Genomic DNA, 19,197 nt, shown 5'->3' with positions numbered 1-19,197 from the left:
TTTTGGTGCAGAGGTCGTGAGGTTGGCGAGAAAAGTAATGGATTCCTCTCTTTTATTTTTTGGTTTCGGTTGCTTTTTATATTTTTTTGTGTCCTTCTTTTTCTAATGTAGAGAGGTGTTGATTGGTTTTGTTTGGTTTATGGAAGATGTTATTTAGAGGTTGTTGGAAGGTGAGTTTGGTTATGGAGGAAAGTGTGTGTTTTTATGTTAGTAGCAAGTGAAGAAAAGATGAAGTTTGTATTTATGATAGTGAGTTATTGGTTGTTGTAGTGTATTTGAGTTTAAGTGAGTGGAAGAAGAAATAAGGTGAAGTTTAGTGTTAAGTGTATGTTATGATTTAGTTTGAGTTTATGATGTGAGGAAAAAGTTGCACCAAGATGGTTTATGGTATGGTATGAAATCTCATGAAGATGGTTGGATGGAGAATATTATGAGATGTTTTAAGTAGTGGATGCTTACATGGTGATGAATGGTGTGAGTGTTCGTGAAGTGAATAATGTGTGTGAGAGAGAGGTCATAGTTGGCTCCATGTGAGTTGTTCAATTGATTCCTTTTGTGTTTTTGAAAATTGAGTGAGAGATAGACTATGGAGAGAGCGCCATTTTGGTTGGTTTTGGTTTCTCACAAACTAGTAGCAGTAGGAATATATACTAGGTTTTAATTTTAAATAATGCCAACAATGCCCTTTTTGATATTTTGAGTGCAAAAATGAATTAAAACCAATTAAGTGAAATACAATTCATACATTAAAAATAAATAAAATAAAATTAATTTTAAGATGTAATTAATTCTATTTATTTATTTCAAATATTTTGACAATTTTTTTTTAATAAACGGATTCAAAATGAATAAAAGTCGGGCGCAAAAGTGCTCGAAAAATTAAAATGAATGCACCAAAATGATCAGTACGAAATAAACTTATTGGAAAAATACAGTGTTTCTTTTAATTTTGAAATGAATTTTGACCGGTTAAACAAACTCGAGTTGATCAAAAAGTAGCCGAAAAATTAGCTGAAAAATAAATCGAGCACACCAGATTAAACTACGCGAAACGTAGATTAATAAAGCTGATGTCTGGAAGCTTGATTTTAAAAAATTTCGTCCATTGATTTGACGCACATCCGACGATTAGTTCAACCGGTTTGCTTGTAGATCCGAAAAAATTATTTCGACTGATATTCTAGGCATTATGCGGTATGGAATGCATGGTATGCTATGTAGAGGTGCAACAACTATGATGAATATATTGAATCGGGATTCAGGGTCAAAATCGAGGTGTGACAAAGTGCAACTGGATACTATTTTATTCTACGTAGTTTACTTCAACAAAGAGCAGTTGAATGCAATAGTTTCAGCTAAGAGTAGTTGGATACTATTTTATTTCTCAGTAGTTTTGCTTCAACCAAGAGCAGTTGAATGCACTACTTTCAATCGAGAATTGCTTAGTATGATATCTTTAGGCAATATCAACTGAATATGATCATTTGTTCCCTCATGAGAGTTTTCCTTCAACGAAGAACGTCTAAAGAACAATTGAACATGTTACTTTGTAACAGATCCATCCCAGAGATATGCCGTTAGTTAAGAGCAGCTGGACATGATTCTCTGATCCCCAATCATTTACATAACATCTAAGAAATCAAGAGTATTTCTTAGTACATATACATTCATGATTAAGAAATCAAGAGTATTTCTTAATTCATTTGCATAGCATATAAGAAATCGAGAGTACTTCTTAGTACAATTAAGAAATCAAGAGTATTTCTATATTCATTTGCATGGCATATAAGAAATCAAGAGTATTTATTAGTACATTTACATTCATGATTAAGAAATCAAGAGTATTTCTTGATTTATTTGTAAAGCATCTAAGAAATTAAGAGCATTTCTTAGCCCATCTACATTCATGATTAAGAAAGCAAGAGCATTTCTTAATTCATCCGCATAACATCTGAGGAATCAAGAGTATTTCTTAGTTCATTTGCATTCTTATAATTAAGAAATCAAGAGTATTTCTTAGTTAATTTACATTCATGACCGATAAATCAAGTGTAATTCTTAGTTTCATTTGCATAACATCTAAGAAATCAAGAGCATTTCTTACCCTATTTACATTCATGATTAAGAAATTAAGATTATTTCTTAATTCATTTACATAACATCTAAGAAATCAAGAACATTTCTTATTTTCATCTACATTCATTTAGAAGTCGAGATCATTTCTTAACATTCACACGATTAAGAAAATCAAGAGGATTTTTTAATTCATTTGTGTCCATGATTAAGAAATCAAGAGAATTTCTTAATTTATTTGCATTCTCATCTTTAGGGAGTCAAGAGTACTTCTTAACATGCATATCATTAAGAAATCAGGATCATTTCCTAACTCATATACATTTCATTCAATCATATAATAATAAAGAAATCAAGAGTATTTCTCAATTCATTCATTTCCAAGGAGTCAAGAGTACTTCTTACCATCCATATCATTTGTCATTCATGATTAAGAAATCAAGAGTATTTCTCAATTCATTTGCACTCATCTTTAAGAAGTCAAGAGCAATTCTTAACCTTCGTTGCATCCATATCACCCGACGATTAGAAAATCAGGAGTATTTCCTAAATCTCGTTGCATCCATTTGCATTACCATCTGTTGATTAAGATATCAAGAGTATTTCTTAATCTCTTTGTAGTCATTCATAATCACGAGCATATCATTATACTGCATAAGAGGGTAAAATTTGGGTCTATTTAGTATTTAAACTATCTTTCCCCATGATGATTTGAAGACAAGAGTTCTTCATATCCTCCAGTTAAAGATATTTAAATAGGGGCAACTGTCATACCCTAAATTTTATCATGAGTTTTTTACTCACATCAACATAGCATAATTTATCCATTTTTGTCGTGCATTTCATCAGTTAAAAATAATTCATCAGGATTTAGATGAATAGTCAGGAGTTTTGATATTTTATCAGGTCTAGATGACATTCATTCAGTCATCTGTTGATTAAGAAGTCAAAAACGTTCATTTCTCAATCTCAATACATCATTCATTCCATTACATCGTATTTTCAGAGATTCAGAGAGTGACGATCAAGAGTATTGTCGTCATCTTAATCTTTATAGGATTTTAATTATGATTGAGAATCAGAAGCAAATGATCTAAACTTGTGTGGTAAGTTAATGTCCATGCATAATTTTGCTTAAGAAACTTGTCATATGGATTTTATGACACTAATATTAAATACATTATTTTTTGTGTGTATATTTATAATTAGGATCTAAGATATTGATTCATTACAAAATTGATTTTTTTTTCAAAAGAATAACAATCACATAGGTACAATTTTGATTTTTGTTTTATATATAAAATTGGGTAATGCTAACTTGTGCCCCAAGAGCACATGTTAAGAAACCCACAAATAGAAAATTTGTTTTGAAAAACGAAATAAAATTATTAATTATAAATTTTTAATAAATTCAATAAATAATTTCTAAGAATTTGTTTCTATATTTATCTCTTAACTTGTGCCCTTGGGACATAAGTTAACATTATCCTATAAAATTTGACTACACAAACCTGTTATACCTCGATGGCTTTGTAGACCATTGTTCCACGGCAAATCACATTAAACTTTCATGATTTTTGATGCACACAGAGAGTATTGATTTCACCCGAACCAAAGCATTCCCACTTATAAGAGAAAACCCTTGGTAACATCATTAAAAAAACACTAGTCATTACCATTGTCCCTTCAATCAAAATTTCTCCCAAACCACAAATCTATTCAACCCTTGAAAACACTCATTAGAAGGCTCACATAAAATCCTAACAGATTAAAAAAAACCTCACCCTTATCCATAAAACACAACTCAAGTTACAAGCAATTAAATCAAGCTTAAAAGCACACCCAAAACAACTTTTAACACCTCAAATCCAAGCCATAAACATTACTCTCGGCTCCCTCAATTACTCCACCAACCGTCGATAGAAACCCTATCCAACGGCTCACGTAAATTGCTAGAATAAATAATCAATCCGTGTGAAGAGTCTCTCAGCCAATAAAAGTTAAGTAATTAAATATTATCACAAACACCCTTCACTATTTAAACTATCAAAACTCATAATATTTTCTCACACCAATTTTTCAACTTCTTTCTTGTATATCCAATTAATTAAATCTAAGATATTTCAATTACTTTCTCAATCTTTTCTCAACCCCAAACTTATCAATGGCAACAAAAACTTCCAAACCACTTGCTTCACATCCTACTTACGAAGAGGTTAGATATAAATAATTTTTCTTAAATAATTTTGTTAACTAATTGTGATTTCAACTTTTAATTAGACCTAATTATTGATTTGCATGGTTTATTTTACAGATGATTAAGGAAGCGATTGTGGGGCTGAAAGAGAGAACAGGTTCAAGCCAATATGCGATTGCGAAATTCATCGAAGAGAAACACAAACAGCTTCCTCCAACCTTCAAGAAGCTATTGCTCCAAAACTTGAAGAAGAATGTTGCTTCTGGAAAGCTTGTTAAGGTTAAAGGCTCGTTCAAGCTTTCTCCGGCGACAAAACCAACACCGGTGGCTAAAAAGCCCGCAGTCGCAAAGCCGAAGACAAAGCCGGCTGCCAAGGTGACAGCGGCGAAGGCCAAGCCAGCCGCGAAGCCGAAAGCGAAAGCGAAAGCTGTTGTGAAACCGAAGGTTGCTGCAAAGGCCAAAGCTGTAACCGCCAAGCCGAAAGCTGCTGTTGCAAAGCCTAAAGCTGCTGTTGCAAAGCCTAAAGCTGTTGTTAAGCCGAAGGCCAAGGCTGCGAGAACGACGCCGGGGGGAAAGGTTGCTACTGCGAAGGCGGTTGTGAAGAAAGCTGTGGCGGCGAAGAAAGCTCCGGTGAAGAGCGTGAAAGCGAAAAGTGTGAAGACTCCCGTGAAGAAAGTTACGACAAAGAGAGGGGGAAGAAAATAGATTTATCGTTGTTTATTTTTACGCCTAATTAATGTATTGTTGCAATAGATATTTATTTTTCTTTATTTCACAGGATCAATATAGGATTTATCAGAATTATTTTAAATTTTTGATGTTTATTGATTAGACAATCCTATGTAAATTGCTTGTGAAGTTGATAAATGAATGTATGTTTGTTAACATTATAATATGGCTGGACAGTTACTGCAATTTAATTATTGGATTTATATTTAAGGTCTGCAATTAGCAATTTAATTGGCTAATGTTTAAATAATATTATAATATTAAATTTAATTGTATATTGATTGATTAATTTCAATTAAATCCATTAAATAATTAACTATATTTATATTATGAGTAAAAAATATGGTGTTCATGGACAACTTTAAGGAAATATTAAGTCCAATGTTATAGGTGAGTTACTGAACAGAAAATATGCATAAAAAAGAAAGATAAGACAGGGACTAAATAATAAATTACATAAAATAATTTGTTTGATTTATTTTATATATTGCAAATATATATAGATTTAATATACAAAGGCTAACATTAGTCATACCTCCAAAATGAGTTGATATACAGAAATTAGTTTTGCGCAATTATTTCAACGGGTGATGTGGTTTACTATTTCATTAATGAGGTTACGTGACGGTCGGCATCTTCATTTTCACGTTTTCTTGTATTTTGCCTTTTTTCGTGGTTTCTTGTGTTTAGTTTTTTTTTTAATTAATGATACCATAAACATAACATGGAATACGAGAAAATTGATTATTAGTACTTATCAAGTTTTTCGCCCTCTAGTTTTGAATGATTCTAGCAATCATAGGAGAAATATTGGACTTCCCCGCATTAAAATTATGTATTTGTAAGTTGTGAATATAATTTTGTGTCAAAATATCGTTTTGATAGAGTTTGTTGTTGAAATGACAAATAAGTGTATCTTAATAAAATTTTGATTTAGTTTTATTTATTTGTTTTAGTTGAGTTTGTTAGGTTAGTTGAAAATTGCTTAGTCAGTAAACAATTTTAACTTATAAAAATAGAGAAATATTTTATTATTGTAAAAAAAAAATCGATTGCATAAAAAAAGAATTAATAAATTTTAGTTCGAAGGTATAGAGAAACTCTGCAGAAATATTCTTCTTCTTCCCCTTTTCTCCCAAAACCCTGATTTATATTTTCTTCTCTAATTCATTTTTTTTCTTCTTCAATAATCGTTGTCCAGCGTTATCGTCTTGCAATCAAAGTGTGGCTGATTCACTCGAGTGAAGAACAAGAGAAGTAATCAATCAGAAAGATTATTCTTATTCATCAAGATTGATTCGAAATTCTTCAAGTTTTGGTGAAATTTCAACATCAAAAATTTGGCAAAATTTCAACATCTGGTATCTAGAGCACTAATTATGTGATTCTTATGAAGCATAACACAATGAACCATTTGAACGAGCATTTTTCGGCGAGTCTCTCAATTTTGAATAATCAGAATTACGAGAATTGGTGCAAGCAAATGAAGATTGTTTTCCGCTATCAAGATCTTTGGGATCTTATGAACGAGGGAGTGACGCCGCTTATAGAAAACGCGACGCATTTAGAAAAGGTTGCACACAAAGAATTAAATAAGAAAGATTATAAAGTTCTCTTTATAATTCATCAATGTGTTGATCCAAACAATTTTGAAAAACTGAGTGATGTTGAATTAGCGAAAAAAGCATGAGAAATTCTGCATAAACCGTTTGGAGGCGCACTGAGAAGGCAAAAGAGGTGAGATTACAAACTCACGAAAGAACATATGAATTACTTCAGATGGAAGAAAGTAAAAGCATAACTGATTTTTTCACCAGGGCTACCAAACTAGTGAATTAAAGCAAGATATATGGAGAAGCCAAAATTCGATTACATGGTAGTAGCCATAGAAGAATCGAAAGATTTATCAGCATTGGCATAGGAAGAGCTTCAAAGGACGCTTGGATCTCATGAACAAAGAATCCCTGAAAGAACTGCAAGAAATTCGAAGAGTGACGTGGCTCTGAAGTCTCAATCAACAAGAAAGAATAAAGTCAAATGGAAGTGGTTCGCCAACAAAGGTATACGAGGCTACAACAATTCGATTGGTAGAGGAAACCAACAATAAGGAAATTCTTCAAATAAAAGAAGACCCTTATACCAAAGCAACCACATAAGTGGTGTTGCAAGTAGAGGAAAAGGCGGTGAGCAAAAACCTGACAAAAGTCACATTCAGTGTTTCAATTGTCAGAAGTATGGTCACTACTCTAGCGATTGTCCTAAAAAACAAACGAAACAAGAAAATGATGCAAAACTAGAAAAGCATGAAGAAGAAGAGATGTTGTTGATCGTCACAATAAGAGATGAAGAAAAATTCAAGGACCAATGGTACTTGGACTCAAGATGCTCATCACACATGATTGGTAGGAAATATTGGTTTGTCAACATAAAACCCTCAATGAAGAACATGGTGAAATTCTCAAATGATAATACTCTAGCAACTGAAGGTATTGATGATGTTTTTATTATGAGGAAAGATGGCAAAAGGTTAGTAATTTCCAATTTACTTTATATATTAGGCATGAAAATTCATTTGCTCAACATATGGAAGTTGGTTAAAAAGAATTACAAAATGTCAAATGAAGACAAGATGATGAGAGTTCTCGAATCAGGTGGAAGGTTAATCTTGAAGGCTCCCATGTCTCAGAATAGAACCTTCAGGATTGAACTTAATTTGATGGAGCATAAGTGCCTTGCAACATCAACTAGCAAATATGAATGGATATGGCACTATAGACTTGGCCATCTCAACTTCAAAGACATCAGATATCTGAAAAGGAGAAATATGATTTCATGGTTACCAAAAATTGACATTCCAAATCAAGTGTGTGAGGAATGTGTGCAGCCAAAGCAGCACAAGAATAACTTCAGCAAAGATGTAAGAAACAAGTTGAAGGAAAATCTTGAAATCATATACTCTGATGTGTGTCGTCCTATCCAGGTGAATTTGTTTCGAGGTAACAGATACTTTGTCACATTCATATATGATTTTAGTCGAAATTATGGACTTACATGATCAAGAAGATAAGTTATGTGATCGAGGTATTTTCTAAGTTTAAATCTATGGTCGAAACACAAAATGGTCGAAAGCTCAAGATTTTGAGGACTGGTGGGGTGGAGAATATGTGTCGAAGTACATTGACACATTATATGAGAAAGAAGGGATTGTGTATGAGGTGGTGTCATCCTACACTCTACGACAAAATGGATCCGCTGAAGGGAAGAATAGAACCATCATAAATATGGTGAGAAGTATGTTGAAAGGAAAGCATTTACCCAAATAATTATGGGGATAAGTTATGTCGACTACAACATATATACTTAACAGATGTCCAACAAAAAAGCTATAAGAAATCATGTGAATGTTGGTCTGGTGTCAAGCCTATCTTGAGTCATCTGAAGGTATTTGGATCTATAACACATATACATGTGTCTGATCAAATGAGAAGAAAATTTGATTACAACTCGAGTCAAATGATCCTAACAGGATATCATTCGACTGGTGCATACAAATTGTCTTACCTAGTGAACAAGCAAGTAGTGATCAAGGGGGACGTGATCATAGATGAGCTTAAGGAATGGGATTGGACATAAAATGTCAAGAAGGATTCAGTGAGAATCCTATGTGAGGAACCAACAAGTGAAGTCGAAAGAGAAGTTCGACAAGAAGAAGTCAGAGGCCAAGAAAGCACAAGCAAACCTAAAAGAACAAGATAAGTGACTATAAGGTTGAAAGAATGTATGATTACATCAGATGATGTGGTTGGTGATGAAGGTGAGCTGGTACATTATGCTTTCTATGCAGATGCCGAACCAACCAATACAGCTAAGGCATTGAAGGATTAAAAGTGGGTGAAAACAATGAATGAGGAGTTGAAGTCCATCGAAGTCAATAGCACTTGGTTAGTTTTGGAACTGCCTCAAGGAAAGCTGGAAATCGATGTGAAATGGGTATACAAGGTGAAGTAAAATCCCAAAGGAGAAGTAACTCAACACAAGGCAAGACTTGTGGCGAAAGGATTTCTTCAGAAAGAAGGAAATGACTTCAACGAAGTTTTTGCACCTGTTGCTAGGATCGAAATAATTGGGTCGATTGTTGGTTTAACAAACATGAACAACTGGAATATGTGTCAGATGGATGTGAAATATGCATTCTTGAATGGCCCCTTGGATGAAGAAGTCTATGTCGCACAACCAGTTGGGTTTGTGAAACAAAGCGAAGAAAGCAAGGTATACAAGTTGCATAAATCCTTGTATGGACTTAAGCAATCTCCAAGAGATTGGAATAAGAAGATATATATCTTTCTAAGGGATAAGGAATTTGTGCAGTGCACAGTTGAACATGAAGGGTATGTAAGAAGAAACAATAGTGAATTTGTTTATATTATGCATCTACATCGATGATTTGTTCATAACAGGTAGCTGCAAGAAAGAGATCGAAGACTTCAAAGGTGATTTAGAAAGGAATTCGAAATGTTTGATCTGGGTGACATTTCATGATTCCTTGGCATGGAGTTCTACAAGAGCAGTAGAGGCTTGATGATGCATCAAAGAAGATATACAAGAGAGATACTCAAGAGATTTGAGATGGAAGGCTATAATTTGACTTCGACACCTACTGAACCAAGACTACAACTATCGAAAGACTCAGAGGAAGATGATGTCGACCCAACACAGTACATGAGACTTATTAGGTCATTAAGATACCTTTGTCACACAAGGCCCGATCTAGCATACAATGTAGGTAGGATGAGTAGATTCATCCAAAAGCCAAAGGTATCACATATAGCAGTAACGAAAAGGATATTAGGGTATCTAAAATGAACTATCGACCATGGAATTATGTTTCATGCATCCGATGAAGGAAAAGAATGAAAGCTAGTGGTTTACACCGACTCAAGTTGGTGTAGTGATACTGAGGATATAAACTCCACAACTGGTTATGTTTTTGTGCGAGATGGTGCACCAGTTGCTTGGAACTCAAGAAAAGAACCAGTAGCGACATTGTCATCTTCTGAAGCAGAATACATAGTCGCTTCTTGTTAGAACAAGATTTGGTTATGCATTTATACCTTGAGTTTTTATGATAACAATGTTGTATTTGTGCGAGAACAATTTTGATATCCTAATGGTTTGTTATTGTGTAGCTTTAACAATCAATTTCGATTCTGAGTATATGACGTGAAACGTCATCAGTTTCTGAATGATGAGTTCCAAATCCGTTTTTGCGCCAGTCATAAGAAGTTCTGAAAGATGTTCAATGTTGTTGCTGCAATAATCCTTCTGCTTCTATGCTGATTCACTCTTGAGAAGCTTCTAAGGAGATGTTATGTTGTTGTTGCAACATTCTCTCAACTCGTGCTTCTGGATGTGACTCTAATCACCAAGCTAATGAAGAATGTCAAGCTTTTGAAGTTGTGAAGGTTTTGAGGTTATCAAGGTTTTGACTGTAGATTCTAAAGACTCTTGAGATTCTAAAGATACTGAAGATCTCAAGTCAGACTACTGACGCTGTCAAGGTTCTGGCTGAAGATTCTGAAGTTTATGAATCAATCTTTATGTTTCTTCATTTCATGCTTCATCAACTTTCATAAGAAGCCGATAAACTTGAAGATAAGATTAAATGGGTACATGATCAAATAGTACATAATACAAATCAGATATCCTTTCCACTACCTGATTTCGTAGGCTAGGATAATACTATACATCACACCTGTCACTGAGTTTATGAGCGAAGGACATAACACAATATCACTCTTTTCACCACCAACAGTGGACAGACTCTCTATGAGATCTCCCCATTTTTACCTCCAACAATCTTCTTCTTATGATATATAAGTGAGACTTGAAGACTTGAAGAAAATGTCGGTGCTATAACAACTTGACAAGTCAGTTTCTTTTTGAAAAGCTATCAACTTTTGTACATAGTTTTTATTTAAGTATTTGTTTATCACTCTTGTAAAGTTTGCTTGTGTTGAAGCAACTTGTAACACACAAAATACTATTCAAACAATTTATTTGATTCCTTAAGGAGACTATGGTATAGTTAGATCCTTGAGAAGACCAAGAAGGTTATTCTTTGTGAGTCCTTAAGGAGATTAGGGTATAGTCGGATCCTTGAGAAGACAAAGAAGGTTATTCTTTGTTGTAATATGTTGATTATGGTGGATTAAATCCTTGTGTATAAGGCGAAATCACCTTGGCGGGTGTTGAAACTTCAACAATGGATTTTGTTTTTGTAAAACCCAATTCATAACCCCCTTTCTTGTGTTTTTCACACCTTCAATTGGCATCAAAACTCCTGTTCTGATTGTGATAAAAGTTTTATCAACACTTCACTGTGTTCAGTGCCAATCCAGTTTTGTGAGAGAAACAATGGTTGTTGCTAACGCTACTAACATTGTTAATAATAATGAAAGAGATCACTACAGTGCAAAACCACTAATATTTAATGGTGAGAAGTTTGATTATTGGAAAGATAGAATATACAGTTTCTTTCTTGGTTATGATGTTAATATCTGGGATCTTGTAGTCAATATCTACATTCACCTAGTTAATGTTGAAGGAAATATTATAGCAAGAAGTGTTATGAATGATCAACAAAAGAAAGATTTCAAAAATCATCATAAGGTCCGAACTATATTGCTAAATGCTATCTCTTATATTGAGTATGATAAGATAACAAATTGAGATTCTTCCAAATATATATTTGACTCTATGAGGATGACTCATGAGGGGAATGCTCAAGTAAAGGAGACAACGACCTTGGCCTTAATCCAGAAGTATGAGGCATTCAGAATGGAAGATGATGAAACAGTTGAGACTATGTTCTCAAGGTTTCAGAGGCTTGTTATAAGACTGAAATTTCTGGACAAAGCATACTCTATACCTGACCATGTCAAATAGATTATCAGAAGTCTTCCTAAAAAGTGGAGACCTATGGTAACAACTTTAAAGCTAGCAAATGATCTTAACAACATTAGTCTTAAAGAACTTGTTAGTTCTTTAAGAAGCCACGAGATTGAGCTCGAGGAAGATGAACCTCAGAAGCAAGGTAAATATGTTGCTTTAAAGTCTAAGCATGAGAAAATAAAAGCTTATCAAGCTGAGGAAGAATCAGAAGGTTCTGATGAAGACTCAGAAGATGATGATGACTTATCTCTGATTTCAAAGAGAGTAACAGACTCTGGAAGCACAAGCACAATGGTCAAGGAAAGTTAAGAGGAGCCAGAAGGACTGTTGATCGTTTTGACTCTTCGTATGGACAAAAGAAGTAACGTGCTGGAAAATAAGTAATCTGCTTTAAGTGCAAGGAGTCAGACCACTACAAAAATGATTGTCTTAAGCTGAAAAAGGACAGAAGGCCTAAGAAGAACTTTTCTAAAGGCAATAAGGGGTTAATGTCTACATGGGATGACTAAAAATCCGAAGAAGAAGATTCTGACAAAGAAAAATACAACTTTGTATTGGTGGCAACTACAGATGACCCATAAGGTTCTAAAGAACCAAAAGACAAGGTGCTGACATAATCATAATCAGACTCCGATTTTGAAGAGGTATTTTCTAACCTATCTCGTTCTAATCTTGAATCTTGTCTCTCTAAAATGGTAGAAGAGTACCAGAGTCTTCAAAGTAAGTACAAGGACCTTAAACAAGTCCAAGTAGTTTCTTTTGAAACTCGTAGTGAGCTTGAGAAAATATTTCCTCTCTAAATGAAAAAGAATTTTCTTTATAAAGTAACAACTCTGCTTTGAAAAGCAAAATTTTAAAACTAGAGGAGGAAGTAACCTCATAAGCTTGTGGTACTGATCGCATCATTAGATATGATAGAGCATTCCAGTACTTTCTAGCTAAAAACATAGATAGAAGCAAACTGGCTTCTTTGATCTATGGAGTTGAAGCTAGCGGAAATATACCCGAACGCATCGCACGCTCGAACATACAACAGAGTCGCCATCGAACTTTATTTATCCCCAAAGGGATGGGAAAACATCGATAAAATCCGGGAAAGAGATATGTTGGGTAAGGAAGTCGGTTATGCAAGGGGAAGGTATTAGCACCCCAAACATCCATGGTACTCCATGGGAACCGTTTTGATTGTTCTCGCTCGAATGGGTGTTATATCTAAGATTACGCACAAAGGAAAGAGGGAAAAGGAAAAAAAAAAGATAAAGTGCTCGGCGAGGATTGGGGCCCCATGCCTACGTATCCTTATAGTGTAATAAGAAATTCATAGCTCCGTAGTTCAAAGAACTAGTGGTAGGAGATGAAAAGAATTGTGATCAAAGTATGGTCTGAACCAAAGAATAATGTTGATTTGAACTCCAACAAGGGGTGAAATATAAACCAGAGAGTAAACAGGTATGAACCAACAAGTGAGGGTCTACAATGCAGTATCACTGTATCAGAACAACCGAAAAAAAGATGGAATTAAGTGTTTGGGATATGGGCCAAACAACTCTTGGTTCACAAAGGGATACAAGATGGAGCACAAAGAGATAATGTATTTGGCTCAATATAAGGGTATATCATATGGAGTGAATGAATTTAGTATATGAATGTGGGTCGTGATTAATGTTCCATGGAGTTGAATGGAAAGAATGCCCTAAGGCAGGAATAATAAATAAGTATGCTCGCAGAGGATTCGAACACACGTGCATACGTATTCTCATTGTGCAATGAGAAAATAAGAGCAATCGTAGTTCAGCCTATTATGGCTGAAACAAAAGGGAACGAGATTGATTTACCAGGGTTCAATACCCTTCAAGGCTAAAAAGTAGTGCCAAGGTTCATGACCTTCAAGGTGAGGTATCACTACCAAAGTTTACAATTGAAGATGTCAAAGAATTGAATTGCCAAGGTTTATCACCTAACAGGGCGAATAGAATCAAGTGCTAGAGTCTATGACTCTCAGGATTGAGAATTGAATCAAAGAACCAAGGTTTAATACCTCACAAGGTAAAAAAGAACACATGCTAAAGCCTATGACTCTCAAGGCGAAGACCAAATCGAATAGCCAAGGTTCAACATCTCACAAGGCAAATAGTTAGATGCTAGAGTCTACGACCCTCAAGGCAAAGATCAAAATCGAAGAGTCAAGGTTTAACACCTCACAAGGAAAATAATTTGGATTAGAAGAGGGTGTACAACCACAAGTCGCTGATAGCAAAAGATACTCCACTATTGGAGTGTTGAAAAATTGATCGATAGATAGAGGATAGATTGATAAATAGGTAGCTCGTAAAGAATCTGAATTCTCCTGCCTACATACCCTTATATTGCAATAAGGAAATCAGAGCTTTCGTAGTTCAACTTACTAGGGATGAAAACAAGGTGATTGAAGGCAAAAGAAAGTGATTGAATATAAATGAATAGAATGATGAAGTGAGAGAGTGAAGTGATAAGAGACTCGACAGTCGATTGATAAGAATTGCACTAAAGTCTATGAATAAGGGTGAACGCTTTGAATATTTGGGGCATACGCCCCATACGCAAAGTCGCTCTAGACGAGGATAGGAGAGACTCCGCCTCGTCATTCCTTATTACTTAAGGCTCTTTTCGCATGATACTTCTCTTAACTGACAAGTTGTTGGTGAATAATCTTCATTGTTGATCCTTGTGTCGATGTTGATCTTATATGAAGAAGACTTGGTAGTTTAATTAATTCGTATTATTTTAAAGTCTATGAATAAGGGCGAACACTTTGAATATTTGAGGCATACGCCCCATACGCAAAGCCGCTCTAGACAAGGATATGAGAGACTCTATCCCGTCATTCCTTATTACTTAAGGCTCGTTTCGTACAATTTGAATCGGGTTTACCAAGTGTTGACCTTTGATTTATCTTGTATAATCCGCTGCTTGATGTGACTGAGGATGCCTTGATTGAAGATCTTGACTTGAGGCTTCGAGCTCCACAACTTAGAAGAAAAGTCTTATTAAGTGACCAAGGGTCTTTTGGTCACTCAATTTAGATTGTGGGATTATACAAGTTCAAAGGGTTTAATTAATCAAAATTGCTTTTGACCAATTTAATCATGGGTTTGTCTTGATTTGGGGAAACTAGATTAGTCCCTAATCTAATGGTTAACGTTGAATTAGACTATCCTAAGGGTACATGTCATGGTTAGTCAAAAATTCGATTAAAAGTCTATGTTAAAATCCTAAAGGAACATGTGATTGTATGAAAAATGTCCAAAATTACCCCTAAAGGATAAAATGGTTTATTCGCAAAAAGTATCCAATCATGAACATAAACTTAACCAAAGTTTAATTGGAAAACTATACAAAACTCTAATTAATTATAATTAAAGTCTAAAGCCTAATTAGACCTAATTAAAATGCTAATAAGATAATTAGTAAAATTACCAACTCAAAGAGAAATTAGAATTGAAGGTAATTGAAATAGTAATTAACATGTTGGGCCAAGGGGTGCAAGCCCTGAATAAGGAGTGCAAAATTCAGCAACGGGGGCTTTGGGCCCAACAGAATAATCCCAAATAATAAGAAATATAATTGGATTCAACAATTATGTTGCCAAGCAAAGCATGGGTGTAGAGAGCAAAGTAATAGGCTTAATGGCTAAGCCCACCAGAATTTGCAAAGAGACATTAAAAAAATGCACTCACTCTCTCATCTTTACACATCATCTTCCAATTCTTATGTCAAAACAGAACCACCACCGGAGATCCGACATCACCACGCCGGAGGCGACGGAGCTGGCCGGAATCAAGAAAAAATATCAATTTCTTACTCCTCTCAGACTCCTCTATCCTAACCACTCATCCATTCCAACCACAAATTAATTAATTCTATAAATTTGAGCAAGAAACCTAAGTACAAAAATCTGAAATTAAATGGAGGTGGAGGAGAATGAAACCATCAAACCTCGGGGTTTTGATTCTCCACTACACAAGCTACAATGTGGTATAAAAAATTCAGCAAACAAGCAAAGATGAAAGATGAACATTCACCAACCTACAAGACAGAGGATTATCTTGGAATTTGTTGGAATTTGAAATGATGAAGATGAAGAAGAGAGAACCATAGATATGCTACTTTGGACCTTTAATCTTCTCCTTCTACTACGAACTCCTCCTCTTCAAGAATTAACTCTGGAAAATTCTGAATTCAATTGTTGTTGTTGATGTTGATCATGTGATTGTAGGGATGATTACTGAGTGCAAGAGGTTTAGCTCAATTGATAACAATCTTCAATGTGAAACTTGCTCCAATGGTGATTTGAGCTTTGGTGTAGGGAGAGGAATGAAAGAATATGATTGCAGAAAGTTGAAGGTGATGCTTGCAAAAAAGGTGAGGACCCTGAAATAATAATGAAGTTGTAGATTTATAGCGATTAGGCTTGGGACTAATATGACTTGGAGTTAGGCTTGGAGTTAGTTAAATGAGGTCTGGAGTTAGTTGGGATGAACTCATTGAGTTTAGGTGGTTAACTCACTGAGTTGGAAGTTAGTTGGTTGGTTAACTTAATGGAATATTCAAATGGTGGTTTATGACTGGCTAGTGCAGGTTAAAACTTGAATGAAATTAGGCTTTAATGTTGGTTCATAACCTGTTATCTATCTGACTTAGGTGTGGGTGACTTGCAGCTGTAGGTTAATGTAGGCATGATAGGAACTTGTATTTGTAGTGTTTCAGCAGCAAGGAACAGGTTGAGTCGACTCAAACAGGGGAGGAGTTGACTCAAATAGAGCGTATCCCAGGGTTGAGTTGACCTTCAGGTCGACCTTTTCGGACCCGTGGCAAAGTGGTTCAAGGAAAATGGGATATGAGTCGACGACACAGGGTGAATGAGTCGACTCATCCCGGTTTCCCAGAATTGAGTCGACCTGCTCGGACCCGAGGTAACCTGGTTCAAATGAAACTGAGAGATGAGTCAACGCAAGGATTAGATGAGTCGAATCAACTAGATTTCCTAGAATTGAGTCGACCTGAGAGTCGACCTGTTCGGACCCGGAGGCTTTGCGTCGAGTCATGAGTCGACTCACAGAGCTGAAACCTCCAAAAATGAGTTCTTGTTATGTATTACACCTCTTTTTGCACCTCTTTCGTATGTAATGAATATTTTGGGGATGAAAATGAATGGAATCGACCAATTGAATAAAAATTTGTTGACTTAATACATGAACATGGATTGTGTTGTGGGTTTCTACGATCATGACAGATGGAAGTTATGAGACCAAGGACTTGGGTTATGAACGGACCAAGCACAAGAGACTGAGTGCAACACATAGAGTGAAAGATCACACGAGCTTAGGGTTTTGGTGAATTCCAAATCCAAAAGTCAACCAAACGAGGCACTTGAACATGCCTGATTAGAGTTTCAAACCAATCACAAAGCTCCACCAACAATATTCTCAAACCATGGCCCCACAACTAGGGTTTAGAAGCCCAATTCGTGCACAGAGGCCGAGCAATAAGATTCCTCAAGTCCAAGAATTAAGGTTGCAAACCACATGACGAGCAATACTGAAATTTCTAATCCAAACCTGCTTTGTTATCCTGAAACCTTGAATGTTTGTTAGTCAACGTTAACTATGAATGAACAATGACGAATATGCATGAGACATGAACGGGGTTAGGTGGGTCTCAGGTTATGGGTCAGATGAAAAAGCAAAATGGAGGATACATTTTGGGGTACGACAGGAGTTAACATAAATGGCAAGAAAAGTTTAGGTTGTACGTAAACTATAAAACATGATGAAAGTCAAAAGGTAAAACCAAAACCTCTCCGTGTGCATTTTGTGCCTGCTAGCACTGAGCTTGATATTTCTGCACAGACACATAAACATACAAAGGGTAAGAACTAATCTCTAAAACCTAAGTATCATGTACAAATTCCCCATGATTATCCTTCTGCATAAAGACCCAAAGTTGCAAGAAACTCTGGGAAAACTAACAAGAGAGGACCCAGAAAGTGGGTACCTAAGACTAAAATAATTTATGTTGTAAACATCCTTAGCAGCTCAGCTGAAACACCAGTCATGGTGTCTAGACAATGGATGCTCACGACATATGACGAGAAGAAGATCTATGTTCCAAGTTTTGGAACTAGCCTGAAGGTTTCGTTAGTTTTAGAGGAAACCAGAAAGTAAAAATCATTGACTCTAGAACTATTGGCAACGATAAACTTCCTTCTATGACTAATGTTCTTTTGGTTTATGGTCTGATGCGTAACCTATTGTCTATTGGTCAATTTAGTGACAATGGTTATGATATCATTTTTAATCAAAAGTCTTATAAGGCTGTTAGTTAGAAAGATGGTAACAATATTTTTTAATGGGAAGAGAAAGAACAACATTTATAAAATCAGACTTTCTAGTCTTAAGGATCAAAATGTAAAATGTCTAATGTATGTTAATGAAGAGCAATGGGTATGACACAAACGATTGGGCCATGTTAGCATGAGAAGGATTTCTCAGCTAAATAAGCTTGGATTAGTCAGAGGCTTACCCAACCCGAAGTTTGCTTTAAATGCTCTTTGTGAAGCATGTCAGAAAGACAAATTTTCTAAAACATCTTTCAAAGCAAAAACTTATGTTTCTACCTCTAGACCGTTAGAACTTCTACACATTGATTTGTTTGGACCGGTGAAAATTGCCTCTTTCAATAGAAAGGAGTACGGATTGGTCATTGTTGATGACTATAATCGATGGATATTGGTAAAGTTCTTGAAACACAAGGATGAGTCACATTCTATGTTTTCTACTTTCTGCTCACTAGTGCAAACAAAAATGAACTGCAAATAAGTCAGAGTCAAAAGTGATCATGGTGACGAATTTGAAAATAAACATTTTGAAAATCTTTTTTATGCAAATGACATTTCCCATGATTTCTCTTGTCCTAGAACTCCACATCAAAATGGGGTTGTAGAAAGGAAGAATAGGACTTTGCAAGAAATGACTCACACCATGATCCAAGAAATTGACATGGCTAAGCATTTATGGGAAGAAGCAGTCAACACAACTTGTTACATTCAGAACAAAATTTCTAATAAACCTATTTTGGGTAAGACTCCTTATGTATTGTGGAAGAACAGAAAGCCCAACGTTTCTTACTTTCACCCAAAAGAGAATCTTGGCAAGTTTGATTCTAAAGCACAAAAGTGTTTATTGTTAGGATATTCTGAACGCTCTAAA

General features: G+C 35.3%; 1 protein-coding gene across 1 annotated transcript; it reads left to right on the top strand.

The window, feature by feature from the left end:
• Positions 1 to 4,118: 4,118 nt before the first annotated feature.
• On the top strand, positions 4,119 to 5,185 carry LOC127097375 (histone H1-like). Its single transcript, XM_051035874.1, has 2 exons — positions 4,119 to 4,288; positions 4,388 to 5,185. The coding sequence occupies exons 1-2, from the start codon at positions 4,238 to 4,240 to the stop codon at positions 4,973 to 4,975; spliced, it is 639 nt and encodes a 212-aa protein (XP_050891831.1). The 5' UTR covers positions 4,119 to 4,237; the 3' UTR covers positions 4,976 to 5,185.
• The last annotated feature ends 14,012 nt before the right edge of the window (positions 5,186 to 19,197 follow it).

This window comes from Lathyrus oleraceus, chromosome 6, assembly GCF_024323335.1.
Source record: "Lathyrus oleraceus cultivar Zhongwan6 chromosome 6, CAAS_Psat_ZW6_1.0, whole genome shotgun sequence".
NCBI classification, from domain to species: Eukaryota; Viridiplantae; Streptophyta; class Magnoliopsida; order Fabales; family Fabaceae; genus Lathyrus; species Lathyrus oleraceus.
The sequence above is the reverse complement of the archived record's forward strand: the minus strand, read 5'-3'. Positions and strand labels throughout refer to the sequence as shown.